At 39.4% G+C, this 19,116-nt stretch overlaps 2 protein-coding genes, 1 long non-coding RNA gene and 2 pseudogenes across 4 annotated transcripts; 4 read left to right on the top strand and 1 right to left on the bottom strand.

Moving 5' to 3' along the window:
- LOC116922565 lies at positions 1 to 1,713 on the top strand. 2 transcript variants are annotated; one of them, XM_032928935.2, is made up of 5 exons: positions 1 to 607; positions 678 to 869; positions 938 to 1,117; positions 1,185 to 1,337; positions 1,405 to 1,713. In XM_032928935.2, the coding sequence occupies exons 1-5, from the start codon at positions 355 to 357 to the stop codon at positions 1,593 to 1,595; spliced, it is 969 nt and encodes a 322-aa protein (XP_032784826.2). In that variant the 5' UTR covers positions 1 to 354; the 3' UTR covers positions 1,596 to 1,713. The 2 variants fall into 2 exon arrangements, with proteins under 2 accessions (XP_032784826.2, XP_032784825.2); XM_032928934.2 differs by having other exon boundaries at positions 2 to 607; positions 675 to 869.
- A 1,121-nt stretch (positions 1,714 to 2,834) lies between these two features.
- LOC116923373 lies at positions 2,835 to 4,346 on the top strand (annotated as a pseudogene).
- A 345-nt stretch (positions 4,347 to 4,691) lies between these two features.
- LOC116928717 lies at positions 4,692 to 6,705 on the top strand (annotated as a pseudogene).
- A 6,718-nt stretch (positions 6,706 to 13,423) lies between these two features.
- Positions 13,424 to 14,829, bottom strand: LOC116922624. The gene is made up of 3 exons (XR_004394111.2): positions 14,019 to 14,829; positions 13,639 to 13,942; positions 13,424 to 13,579 (listed from the first exon to the last, which is right to left on the bottom strand). It is a non-coding gene; the product is annotated as an uncharacterized LOC116922624 (long non-coding RNA).
- A 1,881-nt stretch (positions 14,830 to 16,710) lies between these two features.
- LOC116922562 lies at positions 16,711 to 18,666 on the top strand. Its single transcript, XM_045173915.1, has 3 exons — positions 16,711 to 17,093; positions 17,155 to 17,813; positions 17,874 to 18,666. The coding sequence occupies exons 1-3, from the start codon at positions 16,957 to 16,959 to the stop codon at positions 18,440 to 18,442; spliced, it is 1,365 nt and encodes a 454-aa protein (XP_045029850.1). The 5' UTR covers positions 16,711 to 16,956; the 3' UTR covers positions 18,443 to 18,666.
- Positions 18,667 to 19,116: the final 450 nt, after the last annotated feature.

Genomic DNA, 19,116 nt, shown 5'->3' with positions numbered 1-19,116 from the left:
CATTTGAGCAATTGGGATCAGAAGAGGCTTCGCAGAAATTGTGAGGCACGTGTAGAGTAGTCTGCTAGGCTAGATCAAATTTTCGGAACGAACAACAAGGGCAGAGTCATAGAGAGGATGGTTCGCGAGCTATGGGAGAATTTCCCATAAGCCGTTGAGGCGACTTTTTTGGAGGCTGGGGACAGTAACGTGATATTTGTCTCCTCCTCTCTTGACTGTGAAAGTGCTGCCGCCTAAGAAGAAAATGCATGAACTATCATGTATCGCCATTTTCAGTTAGCAACCGTTATTACCATGCTACCATGGTACTGTGAGCGAAATTTTGATTTTGAAATTTAAAGGTTGTTTTAAAACATGGTGAATTCTTGTTTCATTTATGGAAAAATTCCAGAAGACAAAGAAAATGGCGTGCGGAGCTTCAAAGCAGGGAAAAAAGTGCTTGAATGGCAAGAAGTGATTTCAAAGAACGGACTAACGCAGTGGTCAAGACTGTGCACTCGTCATTTTGACCATGGAGACATAGTGAAAGGGAAAACGATCCAAAATATATTTTATCCCAATCAAGTGTCGAAGTTGCAGATTAGAGCCATTCCCAAGCACTGTTTAGGTATGTATTGAACAAGTTATGGTTTACCAATATTATGCACTAAGTAACTGATAATTTTTACTTGAAGTAGGGATTACACAGCCAGCACCTGCTGTTCGTAAGCCTTTAGTTGCTAAAAATATTGCTTCCATCATCATTTCAAACAAAGAGAATAAACCAGCTTGCAGAGGGAAAGCAACGCAACAAAAACATGCAGGATTATCACCATCAAGCAACACCAGTACTATTTATGCCACTACATCAGATGTCATTTTCACTGGTGGTAAGTTTTGTCGAAGCTTTCCAAAACAAAAGATTCTTACTTAATAATATTATGATATTAATTTAAAGATCTCTTTGATGGAATGCAAGATTCAATGACACAAGCAACGTCAATAAGTGGGTCAACAAAAAATAATAGCCACTTGTTGGATATTCGTGCTTGTCAGGAAATTAATCAGCAGTCAGCTTCTATGGTATTGCCGAATCCTGTTGTAGCCGTGGCTACATCAGCTGTGACTTGTGATGGGGGTAACTTTTATTTCACAGACTTCTTAAAATTCACTTTGATTTAAAATAATACCTGATTGAAATATAGCGCTAAGAGATGATTGGCAACATCCAACAACGGAAGCAACCTCAGCTATTTGCTTACCATTGCATAATAGTCCAAAGGTGAATGCCCGTGATACATCTGATTATTCTGATGTTCCATCTGATGTTACTACATCAGCTGTGACTTGTGATGGGGGTAACTTTTATTTCACAGACTTCTTAAAATTCACTTTGATCTAAAATAATACCTGATTGTAATATAGGGCTAAGGGATGATTGGCAACATCCAACAACGGAAGTAACCTCAGCTATTTGCTTATCATTGCATAATAGTTCAAAGGTGAATGCCCGTGATACATCTGATGTTAAACAATTCAACATCGTTGCTTCTTTCGAATTCTGTCGAAATTCAGATACCAAAAACTTAGATAAAATTTATAATTTATGCTTATAAATTGCCTATTTCAAACTTGCCAAAATTTTCACCAATAAAATACCCAAACAAAGGTTTAATGTTCATTTGTTTTTCAAACTAACCAGCGGGTTGTACTAATAAATGCTTTTCAAAATAACCATTATTTAAAGGTTAAAAAAGAAATATCGAAATATATTCAACTTGTTATTGTACAAGCGGTATACAGCATATGGGATTGTGTTTAGGTATAGCGCAAAGCTTTCAAACCTCATTGGTTCGTGCAAGTCATGTGTGAAATAAGCCTCGCCTTTATCCGCTAGGTGGCAGTAGCGTCAGAGGCAAAAAAGTGACACAGCAGCTTATGGGAAATTTTCCCATAGCTAGCGAACCATCCTCTCTATGACTCTGACAAGGGGTCGTATTCCGAACGTCGACTAAGACTTGACTTGGACTTGACTTAGGCGTTTTTCCTACTTGACTTTAAAAAATTTTCAGACTTAAACCGAAGTTGAATTCCGAACCAAAAAATTTCAATCCAAGTAAGAAACTTGGACTTGAAAACTCAAAAGTCGAGCATTAAAACTAAGTTAAGTCTCTCGAATCTCAAGGTACCTTTAAGGTGCCTTAAAACTGACTTACGGGCTTAAGTTCTATAAGTAGCGGTGAGAATAGGCAGTGGCGTTGCGTTTGTTTACACAATGGCCGATTATTGTAATGACGTCATTGATGAATTCTTAGAGGATATGGGAAATTTAACTGATAATTTTGACGATTTATCTACGGGGAGTGATAATGAATTGCGAGCCGAAAATTGACGAGCCAAAAAGCGTTTTATATATTTTATTTTATTTATTATGTAACCTACACCCAAAAGGGTGTAGGTTTCCTCTTCAACCCAAATATCACGCTGCCTTTTCTGAGCTTTATCGCGACTCATTTAAAAAACAACTATGTAAACAAAAGTACAATCACAGCAATTTTGAGTCACTTTGCGTACAAGTTCCAACTTCTTTTTGCTATGACTTAGACACTTAAAATTCGTCTGCAACCACGAGAAAAATTTTGAGCAACGTCCTCTGCCATTGGCTGAGTTGCCAATTTAAAGCAAGTTGCATTTTAAGGCTGAGTAAAAAATCTAAGTTAAGTCCTGGGAAAAACTTCATCTTTTTGTGTTCGGAATAACACCTTGACTTGAGATTGAAAGTTTCTAACTTTAGCTCAAAATTTGACTTAACTCGGACTTAACTTAGGTTGTTTCAAGTCAAGTTTTCCTTAAGTTCAAGTCGCCGTTCGGAATACGACCCAAGCACAAATGTTCTTGTTCCAAACGATATTGAATTACTTGCCGCCAAAATTGTTAGCATTCGGTTTTTGAGCTATATTTGTTTTACTTAGTACAACCGAGTAACCAGTTAGACATTCTTTTCCACATCAAGACGCGTCGTCATAATCACAGGGGTAGCGTACACATTTAAGATGTCGGTCTGCGACGATGACTGGTTGGACGATATCGAAAATATTGTAGGAGAAGGAGACTTGACGGGATTGGAAAGATCTACAGCCAGGTCTAATGCAGTTGGGAAACGAGTTCACAGTTGCAAAGATCCAGCAAAAGCAAACCACATTGATCATCCATCGAAGAAAAATGGAAGCATTATTCCTGGAACCCAAAAAATCTGGGTGAAAACTTGGGGTATCTGAATAACAAAATTAGAAACACAACTTATATATTGATGTGTTTATCTGATTCTAGGGTGTGCACACAATAGTTCTGACTCTGAGTACATGGCAGGACAACCTGCAGCCTATGTCTATTTGTTGACAGGTAAACAACATTTTTTCATCATACAGTGAAGGATTAATGTTAGAACTTTCCCTACTAGATGCAAAATATGAAGCAGATTTGTGAATTCTGAACTCATGCACTCTCAAAACACCAGCAGAAGATCATTTAAAAAATGAAATTGATGACGGAAGAGCTAGAGGTACACCAGTTGTCGTAGCAGGATGTAGTAAGCAATAAAATTTTTTAGTCCTCTACCTCTTTTGGATAACATAAAATTTCAATTTTAGTTCCACAGGGACAACAAAAAGCAAACTATTTGCAAGGGTTGAGCATCATCGGCGTTCAGCAAATAGACAGGGTGGTCGAAGTTGTAGAGGAAACTCTGAAAGGTAAATTCACTTGTATGTCGTTCTTAATTCAAGTTCACAAAAGTTCACTTCTCAGGTCATTCTGTGGGTCTTTTGGGCACGAAAAAGGACGCAGAAAAGAAGAAAGCCGAAGGAGCATCGTTGCTGTTGCCGAAAATTCGAAGAATCCATTGATAGAAATCATCCAAATCAATACTGGTTGCTTGAATCAGTGCACCTACTGCAAGACGAAGCATGCTAGAGGAGAACTGGGCAGTTATCCTCCGGAAGAAATCGTTGCTCGTGCAATTCAATCTTTTCAAGAAGGCATTTGTGAAATTTGGTTGACATCAGAAGATACAGGCGCTTACGGCAGAGATATTGGCACTTCCTTGCCGGAACACTTGTGACAACTTGTTCGAGTGATTCCAGATGGATGTATGCTCCGATTAGATATGACTAATCCTCCCTATATCTTGGAACATCTCGAGGTAAAATTTCAAATTCTATTAAAATCGTGTTTGCATTATTATGCTGACTTTTCTGACTCAATCGGAATAGGCGATTGCCGAGATCCTGAATCGGTCTCGCGGTCTATCTCCGCTACCATCGCTTCCTCTCAGTAGGTTCTGCTTGTCGTACGATGGCAGGTTTTAGAACCTTCCCCCCCCCCAACATAACGTGGTAAGGACTCGCAATCTTTGCCCTGGCCGCTACTACTTTACGCATGGCAGGTGTCTGAAAACGACCATGAGATTTAGTCTTAGCCAAGTTATTATCCTTAGATGGTTTTTGCTTAGCAGCAACTAATAATGCCTGCTGAACCCGCTTCCTCTTAGCCTCCAACTAATTTAGCTCATATCTCGGTGTTATCGGTCGTAGCCGATTGAGATCAATCGAAACTAGGAGAGATGGCCAAACGGCTGGTAGACCTTTAATCAAATCCTTGAAAGACATTTTCTTATTAGCTTGTGAATACATGTTTGGAATCTGAGTTTTTATATGGGGAGTAGGAGAGGTCTGCCTAGCTATTGGTTAGATAGTTCAGCAATTAAACTTTGCTACTTTATTTGCTTTATGTGAACAAAACACTTGCTTATATAATTAATATTCAACTGTATATTTTCAGGAGACCTGTTGGAAGATATTATACTCGGATCAAATCATGCAGAGCCAACTACAAGTAAATCTCCAGCTGCATTTGCTTTCAGTCAACGTTTTCAGTCAAAAATTTTGAGTAAATTTTTTTACTCGCATGATTGATATGTACAAACATGCGTGAAAGTTTCTTTAGCAGGCAAATGGGTCTATATCCTTCTATTTCTTTTTTATGGAGGGGATAGTTTGGTGCCTTCCGTACCCCTTTATGCTATTCCTATTTCTCTTTCTTTGCAGCCCGCGAAAAAAGTGCAAAATTAAAATTAGGAAAATTTACTGAAACGTAGAGGAAGAGAAGAATGAAAAGAAAACGAGGGTATGGTAGGCATCATAGTATCCCTTCCGTCCAAAGAAAATGAAAGGATATAGACCCATTTGCCTGCTAAAGAAACTTGCACGTATTACTGTATATTTCATATATAATAGAAATTAGAGGGATTCCTATCCTCTGTTCTTTTACAGGTAACAGCTATTCGGAAGGAAAACTGGTTGTTATCGAACGTGAAGCAAAAGATGACAACAGAAAGCATGCAGCAAAAGTTGCTGAAGAAGTTGCTACTTTGATTTTACCAGCACCAGAGTATCTTTTTATGCATACGAAGACGGACGCCAAGGTGATGGTTTCCTCGTAGACTTCGCGACCACTGAGAAAGAAGCGATAGAAGAAAATGCTGCCCATATTGCTGGAATTGAAGCCGATAAAAAAAAGCAAGAATCCCAATGGAGTAAAGGAGTTACGATAGACAACAGCACCTGGAATGAATTTACCCCTCGACTTTTCGGCGCGTTTGTGTCGGCTGAGGCTTGTGACGCCGAGCGATGCGATTATTGTAAGCAGGAGCTTACAATTATTATTCGTTGTTTGGATGACTGCAAGAATCACCTTTGCCCGGACTGTGATGTTAAAATTCATTCAACCAGATCTTTCCACGACAGAAGGCTGTTCATGAAGGAGTTTGAGTCAAGACGAGTTTGACTCACGAGTTTTATGGAGTTGAAAATCGACCGCTCAGTGAGTTATATCAAGTTACTTTTTTTATTTCTCTGACTGTGATAACTAGATAACACTTTTTTTTGTTCAAAAAGATATCGGAATGCGCGTTTTTGTTCCAGCAAGATGCAGAACTGAGAATTGCAAGAAACTTGGAACTAAAGGTACATTGGTACTTGTTGCTGGAACCAAACACTGTACTGTGATCTCGGAAGAAGGTATTTCTCAATCATAAAAGCTCATCGCATTCACGTTACTTTTCAGTTTTAATTTCAGGTCGATTTGATCTACACTGCACTTCGTTTAAGTGTTCCCGTTGTGATGGCGTAATGAACGCGGAACTTGAGGACTACATTGGCTCGGGATATTGGCCTGGAAATCCCAAAACACTTGGAATTTTCTTTATGACATCATTTCTGAAGCTGTATTTCCATCTCAAGAATTACCTACCAGGTTCCTCTGAATATGGCCTTCTAAAGGCATGGGGTGCATTTTAAGCTGATGCAGGACGGGAATTTTTCAAGAGAACAGTAAAATATAGCTTTTCTATGTTTTATATAAATAACTTCTAATAAATTTCAGGAAAACACCATCTCCAATGCATTTTCGAGAGCCAGCAGGATGTACTATTAACTATTGTGTCATTCATCTTGCAGATAGGGATATCAAACAGCAACGAAAGCTATCGTGCAGAGCATGCTCCAACAAGTGTTGCGCTGTCCTCGCAAACCAAGAACTCGTCAGACGCAAATCAAAATTGAAGTTTGTTTGAATTGGACCTGACTTACTGCTATCTTATAATTAATTAATTTTGAATGGGATAGGCAACGCATCGAGCACATGGAACAGCAGGAGCAATCGAAATAAGAAATTTTGCAATTTATTGAATCATAGAAGACCGACATTGCTGCTCTAAAAAAGCATATTGCCATGAAAAAAGAAAAAGCACGTTCATCGACGACAAGGGCGAAATCATCATGATGTCCCACGACGTATGCCGGTTGAAACGGCTCCATGCGGGTGCTTCATCCTTCGAACGGTATAAACAAGATAAGGAAGTCCAGCTTGGCGACGGTACGCTATTCATTGAAGCCGTCGAGTCCGAAAAGGATTCAGGCGACGAAGATGTGACCGACCATGAAGTGACTTTCGAAGATTAGCTTAGCCCTACAAGCCGTAATATTAATTCTCTCCCTCTGTTTTTTTATAAACTTTGTTCAAATGGGTTTTTTATGTCTTTTTAATAAAAAAAAAAATTATAAAACACAAAATATAAAATAAAATAATAAAAAGCTTACCATATGGTTGTAAAATGTACTCCATAATTTCCCCCATAATTCAATCTATCGAAATGTATTTGAAAGTTTAAAAAATAAAATAATATACAATACAATATTCAATACAATAAATAAATCCTCCCCCCCCCCCAGAATGAATCATTAAATTGCAAAGATGAACTACGGCTAAAATAAAGCTCTAAAATTAAACAAAATACCAGAAATAGATAGTACTCGTCGAGATCTATCAAAGAGCGTTTGATACGATAGAAAAATTTTAGTCAAAAAGTGTATAAAGCAAAAATGGAAAAACTTTTCTTTTTAAAGTTTTCTCAACAGGGTCCAGTATAGAGCTAGATCGCAAAAACACATGAATTTTAACAAGACTCGACCACCATTACTCTGGTCTGGTTCGAAAGGGCAGGAACGGAGACCATACGGGAGCCTGACTGACCAGCCTCACCTTAACGCGGGCAGATCTCAGCCTAGCTAGACAGACCACCGTTGTGGTAGAAGCGTAAGCCTGTGCGGGAGTCCCGCACTCTGTTATATCCTTCGCCATTCTTCGGCCAGCCCGGACCTGAACCCAAAATAAAATCAATTATTTTCTAAATTTTTATTTTTATCCTTGCGCTTAGAAGCCAACCCTCAATGGGATCTTGTACCATACAAGCCAAACAACGAAAAAGACATAACCACAGGTTAGCCCCTGGTGGCGGGCTGTTTCTGCCCACCACAGCCCTGGGATCGTGACCTAGGAGGTGCTACACCTGGTGTCATAAAGGCAATCACACGATCTCTGTCAAACACACGAACAAGATATCCATGGCAGCCAGCCACCTGAAACTACTACAATGCCCACAGGCTGGGATACCTAGATAACTCGCCACTATACTTATGCGGAATAACTGGCCCCAAACGACCCGTAGAAGTATAGATATTGCTTTTGGTCTACTCGACCAAAAGGCTTATGGTATTGCCCCGCCTTCCCATTAATTAAAAAAACAGGAAACATTTCTTGGTTTTTTTGTTTTTGTTTTTTGGGGATTTCAAAATCCCCAAACAACCGGATTCAAAATCCCCAGCTGAAACATAAGCTAAATTGTTTCGGTAAGAAACATTACTAAGCCCAAGCCCTAAATTTCCAATTGTCGTTAACAAAAACACACCACCCTGGGGGTTGCAAAAATGTCCCGACCTGTTACTTGCCTCAAAGCGTAATACCTCAAGGCATAAAAAAATGTCTAGACTTACCGAATTCTGCCCTATGTGTCCATCACCCCGTCTACCCTCCCTTTTAAAGAAAAACGTGGTGTTCGGATTTTTGTGCAGGATACTGTAATATGCCAATGTGTTCTTGATATTTCTTCTTGCCATTTAATTATCTCACAATTTTCGCTTCTTGCAATTGACACGCAGCTTTCTATTTGTTTTGGTTGCTTCTCGCACAGATTCAATAATTTCATGCAATTTATTCTTTTTATGGGTCAGGAGGCAGTTATTCTCTATCGGATTTTCTTTTATTTAACCCGTGGATGAGACTACAGGACGAACTGTCCCTTTTGGCAGGTGACTCTCTCAGCAACGTTTCCGTATAAAATGTTTCGGAGTCTCTTGATTTGCGGAATCCACAACAATTTACGGGTAATACCATTTACTATGTTATTCAAAGCCTTTGAGGAAGCTGACAGATAATTCTTATTTATTTCATGTTTTACGGATGAAGTCCATATCGACAGGGGATCACGGGTGATGAAAAATGGATGTGGTGGGTAAACCCAAAAGCCGAAATCTTAGTGAATAAACTAATGTGAGTGTAATGTTTTTTTTTTGGTTTTTTTGCATCTTGTTTGGGTAGCTAACGAACTATACGAACCGTCTAGTATGCTTAGAAATCTGCTCCATTAGTAAGCGGTTAGTTTAACAATTCAACGATTTCAAACAATCTTAACGTGATACTGACATCGTAGAGACACCATGATCGAAGGCATTCATGTATTCTGATATTGTATTGGTTTTTTAGGTCTACAACGTTCCCGATGCCCAAGAAATTTTATGTCGAGTTCATATGATTTATATCACCTCTTTGGCGTTTCGATATCAATCAGGACAGCCTGTGTGAAATTTGTAACGGAAAACGGTTTAACCAGTGCGTAAAGACATTTTGGAGTGGCGTGCCAACGATGCAATATTCTCGTGTCGAGTGAAATCAATTGACTGGTGGGGAAGGTAAGTAACTTTGTTTGATACTCTACTCATTGACTAACTGTGCTCTTTTGTTGAAATTTTTCCTGTAGAAGTTTAGAAGTTTACTCTAAAACTACTGACATTCTTTCAGCCTCGTTAATTTAACTATGGCTTTCATTATTAGTGTAACCAGACGACTTCCACTATCATGTACCAGCCTTACCCTTGTGCCACAACACTTCAGTATTGGAATTACATAGGTAATGGATCCAATTGAACTTTTACCCGGCCTTCGAAGCCAAAAGATAGTATTGGACCTCAACTCCTTTAACGAACCCCACGTTAGTCATTACGCTGAAATCACAACCAAGCAACCATCAATAATTGTACGTCCCTATCCAAGCGGTGGGACGATGCCTAAAGATTGACGATACCTATGGCTCCCCTCGGCCACGCTACTACAATAGGTTATGGATATTACATACCCTAACCGGACGAAAACTAAAGAACCTAGCTTAACAGAGCTTAACCAACCTGGCAAAGCTGAGCTACCGCCATTTGTGGAGGAAGCCCTCGTAAAAACTCTACGTCCTGTACCGGCTAAGGTTAAGCCTGCTAAACAAATTGTCATTAAGCTGACCACCACACCCAAGCCTGCCGACACTCAGACAGATTTTATTGAATATACCCCCAGTTTTAAGCCACCCAAACGGATAATTTCTAGACTAGCTCCCGAGGGCCTTAACTAAAGAATTACTGAGCAAATATTTCTTATGTTTCCAAATACAAGGAATATTTTGAAACTATCTCTGAATTATTCCCGATTAGAAGGCACCTACAGCCCTGGTTTTTGGAACAAGCAACAGCACCCTTTCACATTGGAATTCTACTCAAAATATAAGCATGTTTTAAAGGCTAGCATACTGTTAGACCTGTAACACCCCAACCGTATACAATGCGCCCATGCCACGTGTGAATCGTCAGAGGGATGATACGTCGGCTTCAAGCGCGTATACGTACTAGGGATCGTTCGACGTCCTCGATAAACGTCTTTAATGTCCGTGGTACCTTACAACCGTTCTTGGTCTAGCTGAAGGCAAAAATGGACCACCGGTAGGTGATATATCCTGCCCATCGAGCAATAAAGAGTGAAATGGTAGGGTGTCATTGATGAATGCACCCGTTACCATTGTTCGCACTCGTAAGAGTCGTGAGGGTTGTCAAATAGCGCACCCGATCAACGTGGTTCACAATCCCTCCAGACCTCCCGTTAGCTGTTTTGGGAACCTGATATTTCGTTTGGCGTACTCGGAAAACGCTACCGCTATGCCGGGACTGGGAGGCGACCATTGATCAGACCAGCAACCTTTCGTAGTGTGTTTTACAAACCACCTTACAACCGTTTGGCGGTTCTCGGTCTAGCTAGAAGCTGGGCCAACCGTTCTAAGAAAAAGATTAACCGTGAGGGTTTCATTGAGTAATGCACCCGTTACTGTGGCTCGCACTCATCTGAGTCGTGAGGGTTGTAAAAAAGCGCACCCACCAAGCTCGGTTCACAAACAACCCAACCCCCCGCTAGCCCTTCGGATGTTTCGTTTTGGTTTTTTTCATTTTCCATTCGTTGATGACGACAGATGAACAATTACTGAAAGAACTGTGGTTGCCACCCCGTAACCGAGTTCACACTCATCTATAATATATAGATATATCTTTCTCTTTTCTGTCACACCGTAAACGTTAAACTTATTTTCTTCTTGCAAAAAGGTGTCCAGTGGCTGTGGCTCTGCCACAGCCGGCCCATCTAAACTTTAAGAATATAGGAGTGGGCCGAAATTCTTTTCCCCTCAGGGGACGGTTTAGACATCCTACTGATGAACTGGAAACACTTTTTTATCACCCCGCTATCACCCTCCTATGATAAGTACCACCATGCATTGGATTAACTACTGGGGTAATTCCATTTAACGATGAGTATTACCAACTCACTCGTACTTTTTACGCAAATTCCTGCGGAATCACTTGAGCATCGTCTGATGACGATCGCCGCAACATGCATAACCTTCGCGCTCACTGTCATCACCAGGCAGTCGGACACGGTGACGATGAGTATCCATAAGAACTGCCCGCCAACGAGTCCGACCTATTCGGTGTTAACACCAGATAAACAACAGCACTATACCTTTTATTGAGGAATATTAAGGAACAATGGACCACACTATATGCCATCACCGTCGTCACCTTCAGATGGGACGGTGGTTATTGCTGACCAAATACTTTTGTGATCACGGCCGCTCCATCTGCGGGGGCCAATGACCCTTCATAAAAAACATCGCTGAATTTCTTATAACCACCGCTGTCATCGCCGGGTGGGGCGGTGATGCTTAAAGCAGCGTACGTAATCATTTCTGCTCCGCCTGTTGATGCTGCTGCTGTTGAGGACGCCTTGGGCCAACTACTGCAACCAAATCTTAATGGTGATTATTGCCAACATTATTATTGCTGAGGGATGCCTGTGATTTCGAACACCTAACAAAAAAGTGCCCGAAATCACAAAGCATACCTGCCCAACCCTTATCACACTCAAACCTTGGGCTAGCTACTACAATCCCATCTCCTAACGATGAGTATTGCCAACATAAATGGATACATTAAACCATTGTTACTATAACTGCCGGAGTGGCGCGTGTGGTTTCCAGCACGGAATTTGAGATACGCGAAATCACTTGCATACCTTCCCGACCTTAATCATACTGAACTGGGTTATGTGCTTTAACGTCTATAAATACCCATATTTGTGACTCCTAAGCTAAGCTGTGACAACCTAAGCTTTATTATCATGCCATCCACCGAGAACGGGGGTAACGACTCAAAGTGGAATAAATTCTTCCAGCGTATTACCTGGACAACCACGGTACCAGTACCGCAGTCATTCTACACGCTCGACCTGGGAAACCTCGGGAAGCACGTGTACCAACCCTGTGCACCATTTCACCTTAACCGAGACGAGGTTAAGGACTGGCTAACCTGGAAAAAGGTCATCGAAGACGACGCCACTGATGAGGCGGTAAAAATGCTTATGTTTAAAGATGGCACGGACGCAAAGACAGTCCTAGAAATGGAAGACCTCAAGACTGGAATATCCTCCAGCATTCAGCATGATGCCTGGGCCAATTAAAACAAACAACTCGTGACGACTCAAGAAATAATAAAGAAAGCTATTAGCTGCGTTGCGCGTTCTTCAATCTTCACATATGTGCAAAATAAAAATACTTATCGATTATCTATAAATGAAAATTTTATTATTATAGATTATAAATAATCAAAAATCTATATCGATTATCGAAATCAAAATGATAAATATAAATAAATTATTAAATAAGATAAATTATTAAATACAATTTATTTATTATGAAAAACCAAAAACCACCCCGATTAGGGTCGTGGCCTATCCCTAGTCCCGTGTGTATTAACCTTATTGAGCAAGATTTTTTGACCTTCAGTTTTTGCTGCACGTGTGTGTGTTTGACTTGTTTTCAAAACTGAGTATTGCAATGCAAGTTGTGCAACATGAAGCAACAAAAAGTGTCCCTTCAAAAATGGATTTAACTAGGTAAGTTCCGAAAAACAATTTAATTTATTTATCTATTATTATTTAGTATATTTAGTAAATTTTTATTATTTAATTTTTAATCATTGTTCATGTTTATTCATGTTTTATTCTTTGTTATTTTTCATTATTTCTACAATTACAGCAATGTAGTTGGAAATAATAGAAATAGGGGACGGAGCCAAGAAGGAAAAGAAAAACAAAAACGAAGGAGGAATAGATACAAATTGCAAAATGCAACTCCATTTGTTAATGTTCCTTCCACAGAAGACAAAATGGATAAAATGGAAGATCCAATCGGCGACGGTAATATTATTTTTTCTGTTTCATTTAACAAAAATTAAAATCTAACATCAAATTAGGCGATCCCTTGTTCATTTAATGCCATCCACGTCTGCAGATGATAATTCTCATGAAGCAGACGTGGTGGCAGATGAATCTTTCATCGTAGATGAAATTCGGCCGCCAATTGAAAAACGAGTCACGGCATGGATGATGACTTGTCAACCACCCCAGAAATATTTAATTGTTTTGTTTATTTTAATTTTTTTTTTCTTTTTTTATTATAGTATTGCGGGACGCTTTACGAAGAATCTTTGTGATCCAATATATTCAAAACTAACTTGGAATAGATGTGGGTCACTGGTTTTTCTTTTTTCTCTTTTTCAAGCTGTTTAACAAACATTGTTTAAATAAATGATTCTAAAAATTGAAAAACAGAATACCTACATATTCTTTATCTCTAATCAAATTGAATGATTCTTGAACAGGTGTTTGATAGACAGAAAGGACTGTTGCAGCATAGCTTGTGGTAGGGTCCTGTAAAGCCTGAGTCCATTCATCTGAGTTCCACTGCTGTGATTTTTTTGCCAGAAAGGCATGAAAAAAAAAGAGTTCCATTTCATCTTGTTTTGTATGGTAGCGGAATGTTAATTGTTTTTGTCAGAGTAATGTCAGGTTTAATATCAAACTGGTCAACTAAAACTGTGTCTGCGTAAGAAAACCTTTCAGTCGGCGTGACAAACAGAAGCATCTGCATCACAAGATCAAGTTATGTATCAGCATAAAAGAACAATTAATTATATTAAGAATCTCTGCCACTACATTACCTGTAGGGAATGCTGAATTACTGCTATTACTAACACCTATTCGTATTGACTAAATTTATTAATGAATAACCAACATTGGCTGATTCTGCCCACCTAGGTTGGCAAAGTCAGCCAAGGCGTTGGCCTGTGTCAAAGACATTGAAAAAAAAATAAAGCCAGTGCTCTTTCAACTGGCTGCGGACCATAACTATCCAATCATTAGCTCCAATGTCAATACAATAACCAAGAACCCTTTATATAATAATAACAATAATAATCATAAAAAATTGTGTGGAAACCATTGCATGTTTAAAACGCAGGCAAAATGGTTGATTGTTCCCTGGGAACCTCAAATGGTGTCCAGATATTGAAACAGTTCAGGTAGTCGCAAATATAAATAAGAATGCATAAGGCCATTGTATATTTAATACCCAACTTGCAACTAATATTTCCCCATAGATTGACGATGTGATCATGGAATCTGTCACACCATAGGATGCCCAGCCAGAAATCACACCAATGGAGCAGTATGTTGATTGTGACTATAATGATTTTGATGGAACTAGAGAAATTTCACCTATTCCAGAACAACAGGCAACTATTTATTAATATACACAATTAATGCGTTTGGTTTTATTAATGTCATTGTGTTTCAAATAGGTTTAAAGAGAGCAAATATCCTCAGGAAAAGCTAAACGAAAGGATTCGGAAAAGGCTAGACGAAAGCAAGCAGGGATAAAGTCTATTTTACCCGACCAAATATACTTTATTGTTACTATACTTTTACTGAATTCAGAGATCCAAGTATACTGAACTGATCTGTATCTACTTGTAAACTGAATAAATGCTCTGCTAGAATTCCAATGTTGCCAAATGTAGGAATGCAATGTTGCCGTCATTAATTGGTAATATCTATTAAATACAAATTAACGTATATATATATTGCAAAATATTTATATGAAGTCGTAACTCTATTAGCTCAGTGGTATAGCACTGGATCACTAAGAAAAAGGATATAGGTTCAAGTCTAGTTGTTGGACGTATATTTAATATATTATATTTAGTATTCAGTATAGAGTTGGCTAACGTCCGAAGTTGCTAGTTCGATGAAATTGTGAAAAAAAAATTGGACACGAACTAGTAACAGTTCTTGCATGGCGGCTTACGGAGTTTCGCCCGTTGTAGTTTTAGTTTTAATTTTTTCAATTGAAATTATCTTCCTTTCCATTCATAATTGGATCACGAAATTCCTTCGTTATCAGGTAATCTTGTAATTTTTATTTTACCTCGATATAGACTGTACTTTATTTATTATTAATTTTTTTGTAGACGTGTTTACTTTCTGTAGCAGACAAAAATGGATGTTGTAGAGGAAACTGGCGGGCTGATAAGGGAGCCCATAATAACAATCTGTGAATTAAGTGACTATGCACAGGGACTTGATGAAAAAGACAAACGACAGTATGTAGAAAAACTAGTTAAATGTGAAATAGATTGCCCATTTTTTATTCCACAACAAATGAGGGTAGTGGAAGCCGTTGTTATCGAAAAACTGTGCCCTTCGTTATAATAATTAATTAATTAATTATAATGGGCAATCTATTTCACATTTCACTAGTTTTTCTACACTGGTTCGAGCTCGGTGATGATTGATGGGCTTGAAGGCCAAACCCGCCCACTAATGTCCCATTTTAGTCAAAAACAGCTGTCCCGATTTCCCGATAAAGAGTATTTTTTAAAAACGTTAATATTATCTACAGTAATTGATCGAAAATTATAATTTTTGTTTTTAACAATAAAGAAATGATTAAGCTTCATTTCCATATTAAATTTACATGTTATTTGCGATTATTTTTTTCTATAAACATTAAATGGCGGAGACAAAATTAACTAAAAAAAACCCGTTTTTTTGTTTTGTTAATAACTAATACAGTTATTGACAAAACTCAAATTTCATGCCAAAGTAGATTGTATGTATGTAAATAACATACTAAAAAAAATTTTAATTTTATTAAAATGTACTATTTTTCCCCCTACTGTCCCTCTTGACCCGGTGTCCCGGCATGCTCCAGTATCCCCTAGCTCACGAAGCACAAGTCTGTGTTGAAAAATCACATGGACAAATGTCGCGACCACAAGCTGCGGGTTCCCTTGCATGAAGAAGTTATGAGACAAAGGAGACAACTCGAATCCTATTTTGCTGGAGCAAAAAAAGAAGATGTTGCAGAATATGAGATGAGCCTTCTTCTCATGATTGCGGAGAAACAGCTTCCCATCAGACTTGTCGATACCCTAGTTCCTCTCTTAAGGAAGCTACATCCCAAAGATGAACGTCTAAAGAAGGTTCAGCTTGGACGCACGAAAGCAAGCACCATTAATAGTGACGGTAATTTATTATAACTATGGACGCTTTCAGTCTTTTTAGATATCATACTGTCACACGAGTTGTATTTGGACAAGAACAAATGAATACAACAAGTGATGACTTAAATTCTAAACAATGGTTTAACTCGAACAAAAAGGGATAACCATAACCAAAAGTTGGAGAAGCGTCTGAAGACCTCTAGGGAGCCAGGGAACTCCTCTTACGGAGCACAGCTCCGGGAGCTCACCCGATGGAGACTCATCTAACGCAGATTCGGGGCCGCGTTTTATACCGTCGCGCGAATTACTCCCCTTCCGGACTGCGTAACTGCGTATCTTTCTTAGAGCGGACTTCTCCCGATAATTTCTTCACCACCATCGCAGCGTTGTCTAAGGAGCGGATGACTCATCTCTGCGAAGAGATAACTAATCTCCCTTTTCACCATAATACCACAATACTAATATTCGCATTGCATTCATTGCAGGATTTGGTTCCGGGCTCAAAAACACACTTGTTGAAAAGCTGAAAGAGCGGTGGTTCTCGGTCATCATTAATGAAACTACCGAAGTCACCGTGGACTCACAGCTTGCTGTCATGGTTCAATATTGGGATCCAGCTGAGTCCGAAATGATGGCCGACGTATTGGATTACGTCAAATACACGGACGCCACAGCAGACGGGCTGTCACAGGCTGTTATTGAGCGCCTTAACTCGTTGGGAATTCGATCTAGGTGATTTCTGATATTTTGTATGAAATATTTGCTTTAAATAAATTAATTTATTTTTTATCAGGTTTGTTGGATTCTGCGCTGACACATGCAACGTTATGTTCGGGAAGAATCACTCAGTTTCGACCTGCCTTAGCGAAGAATTCCCTTTTATCGTCGTTGTCAAATGCTCTTGCCATTCTTCCAATTTGGTTGCAAACTACGCCGTCAAGGCATTTCCGGAAGAGCTTGAGACTACTATGAAGCAAATTTTTGCTCATTTCTCCCGAAGCAGCGCCCGAAGAATAATGTTTAAGCAGTTCCAAGAATTTGCTCAAGTGGAAAAGCACGTCATCCTTAGCCCTGGCCAGACAAGATGGCTAATTCTTCATAATTCTGTGCAACGCTTACTTGAGCAGCTCCAACCATTGATTTTGTACTTTACGGCGGAGGTTGCAGACGACAAAAGCAAGTCGGCGATCGACATCTTAACTTACTTGAAGCATCCGCAAACAGAGCCCTTTTTGAACTTCCCCAACTATGCCCTTGGTTGCCTCACGGAGTTCAACACGGTCTTCCAATCTGAATCTCCTTTTCTTCACGAGCTCGAAGACAGGGTCGGTGCACTCATGAAGGATTTTGCAAGCAACTTTATGCTGTTGGACTACACAAGGGCTACAAGCCCGGCCAATATCGACCCTTGGCTTGCTAGTAAATATCAACTACTGAACAAGATTTATTTGGGTATTATTATTAAATAATAGTTTTGTAAAGTTTCTTTGCTAAAATAATCTTTTGATATAGGTCCAGAAAACGTGGAGGGAGTCAAGCAATTGTCGCCTTCAGATTTGGAGTCCTGCCAGAAAATCTGTAGGAGTTTTTACATCAAAGCCATCACGCTCCAGCAGAGATATGATTTCAGCACGGAATTTTATTCCATTCTGCAAATGCTCATCCCGCAAAATGTGAGGGACCGGAACCCGCAAACGCTTGCCGAAGTTTTCGCCCGATTTCCAGCCCTACACAACAGCTGTGATTCATCGAAAGATAAGATTGAATGGCGATCCCTTTCAGTGATGCCCATCAAGGAACTTGGTCTGCAAACCGAAGATGATCTCAAGATTTTGTCTGCGGAAGCCTTTTGGCTCCTGGTCTTCAACTTGAAATGTTCAACCGGATGCAGATTTCCCAATCTGTCGGTGGTAGTCTCCTACTTGTTTTCGCTCCCTTACAGCAACGCGATCGCGGAACGACTGTTTAGCTTTTTGAAGCTGACCAAAACTGATCATCGAGGCGCTTTGAAGGAAGACACAATCCTGGGATTGATGCGTATGAAGTACTTCATGAAGAATACTGATCAAAATCATAAATAGTCCAATTTCCAGATGAGCTCGTTCAACGAGTACTGCAAGTGCGTGCGAACAAAGAGAAGACACGACTAGTCAACCAACCGGTGCGGACGAGCGATAAGAAAGACAAGCAATGAGAAAGAATTGCATTTTGTGCACAATGCAGCATTTGATATTCAATTCAGATTTTTTTTGTGTTCTTACGCCCGTGTGTTCCAATTTGTATGCTAATTGATGCAAAACGGTAAAATGTAACTAAATACAACTCGGAAAACCAAAAAAAGGAGCGGATAATTTTAGGATAGTTACGACTGGGCAAAAGGATAATTTCGGATAATTTGGAAATGTTGTGAGGATAGTCCAAGCCTCTGCCGTATAAGCACTGGATAAAACCACGCACACGGAACTAGAACTATTCCATGGTATTTAATTTTTTTTTTATGGGTACCTCGCCGATTTTGATGAAAAAAATACTGCGGTTCTCCGTCATTTTCATATACAACTATTAAAATTTCAGATTGTTTAGATCAGTGGTTGGGCGTGAATTATTGTTCCAAATTTTCGGTTTTTTGCGGAAGCGTAGTGTGGAATTTGCAATAAAACGCTAATAAAACGGCGGCGGATTTAGCAATTGAGATCGACCAAAAACCAAAAAAAAGGAAAAAAAACATGCATTTTTTTGGTTTTTGTCCGAGTTT

The sequence above is a fragment of the Daphnia magna genome, linkage group LG5, assembly GCF_020631705.1.
Source record: "Daphnia magna isolate NIES linkage group LG5, ASM2063170v1.1, whole genome shotgun sequence".
NCBI classification, from domain to species: domain Eukaryota; kingdom Metazoa; phylum Arthropoda; class Branchiopoda; order Diplostraca; family Daphniidae; genus Daphnia; species Daphnia magna.
This window is presented reverse-complemented; position numbering and strand designations above follow the sequence as displayed.

What these genes read in the sequence shown, in the direction of transcription:
- LOC116922565 (XM_032928934.2), top strand. Translation starts at nt 355, where the DNA reads ATGGTGAATTCTTGTTTCATTTATGGAAAAATTCCAGAAGACAAAGAA. An exon ending in CATTCCCAAGCACTGTTTAG is followed by an intron (nt 608 to 674) that starts GTATGTATTGAA and finishes TTTTACTTGAAG; the next exon opens with TAGGGATTACACAGCCAGCA. An exon ending in AGCTGTGACTTGTGATGGGG is followed by an intron (nt 1,338 to 1,404) that starts GTAACTTTTATT and finishes ATTGTAATATAG; the next exon opens with GGCTAAGGGATGATTGGCAA.
- LOC116922562 (XM_045173915.1), top strand. Translation starts at nt 16,957, where the DNA reads ATGGTTCAATATTGGGATCCAGCTGAGTCCGAAATGATGGCCGACGTA. An exon ending in TCGTTGGGAATTCGATCTAG is followed by an intron (nt 17,094 to 17,154) that starts GTGATTTCTGAT and finishes ATTTTTTATCAG; the next exon opens with GTTTGTTGGATTCTGCGCTG. An exon ending in ACTGAACAAGATTTATTTGG is followed by an intron (nt 17,814 to 17,873) that starts GTATTATTATTA and finishes CTTTTGATATAG; the next exon opens with GTCCAGAAAACGTGGAGGGA.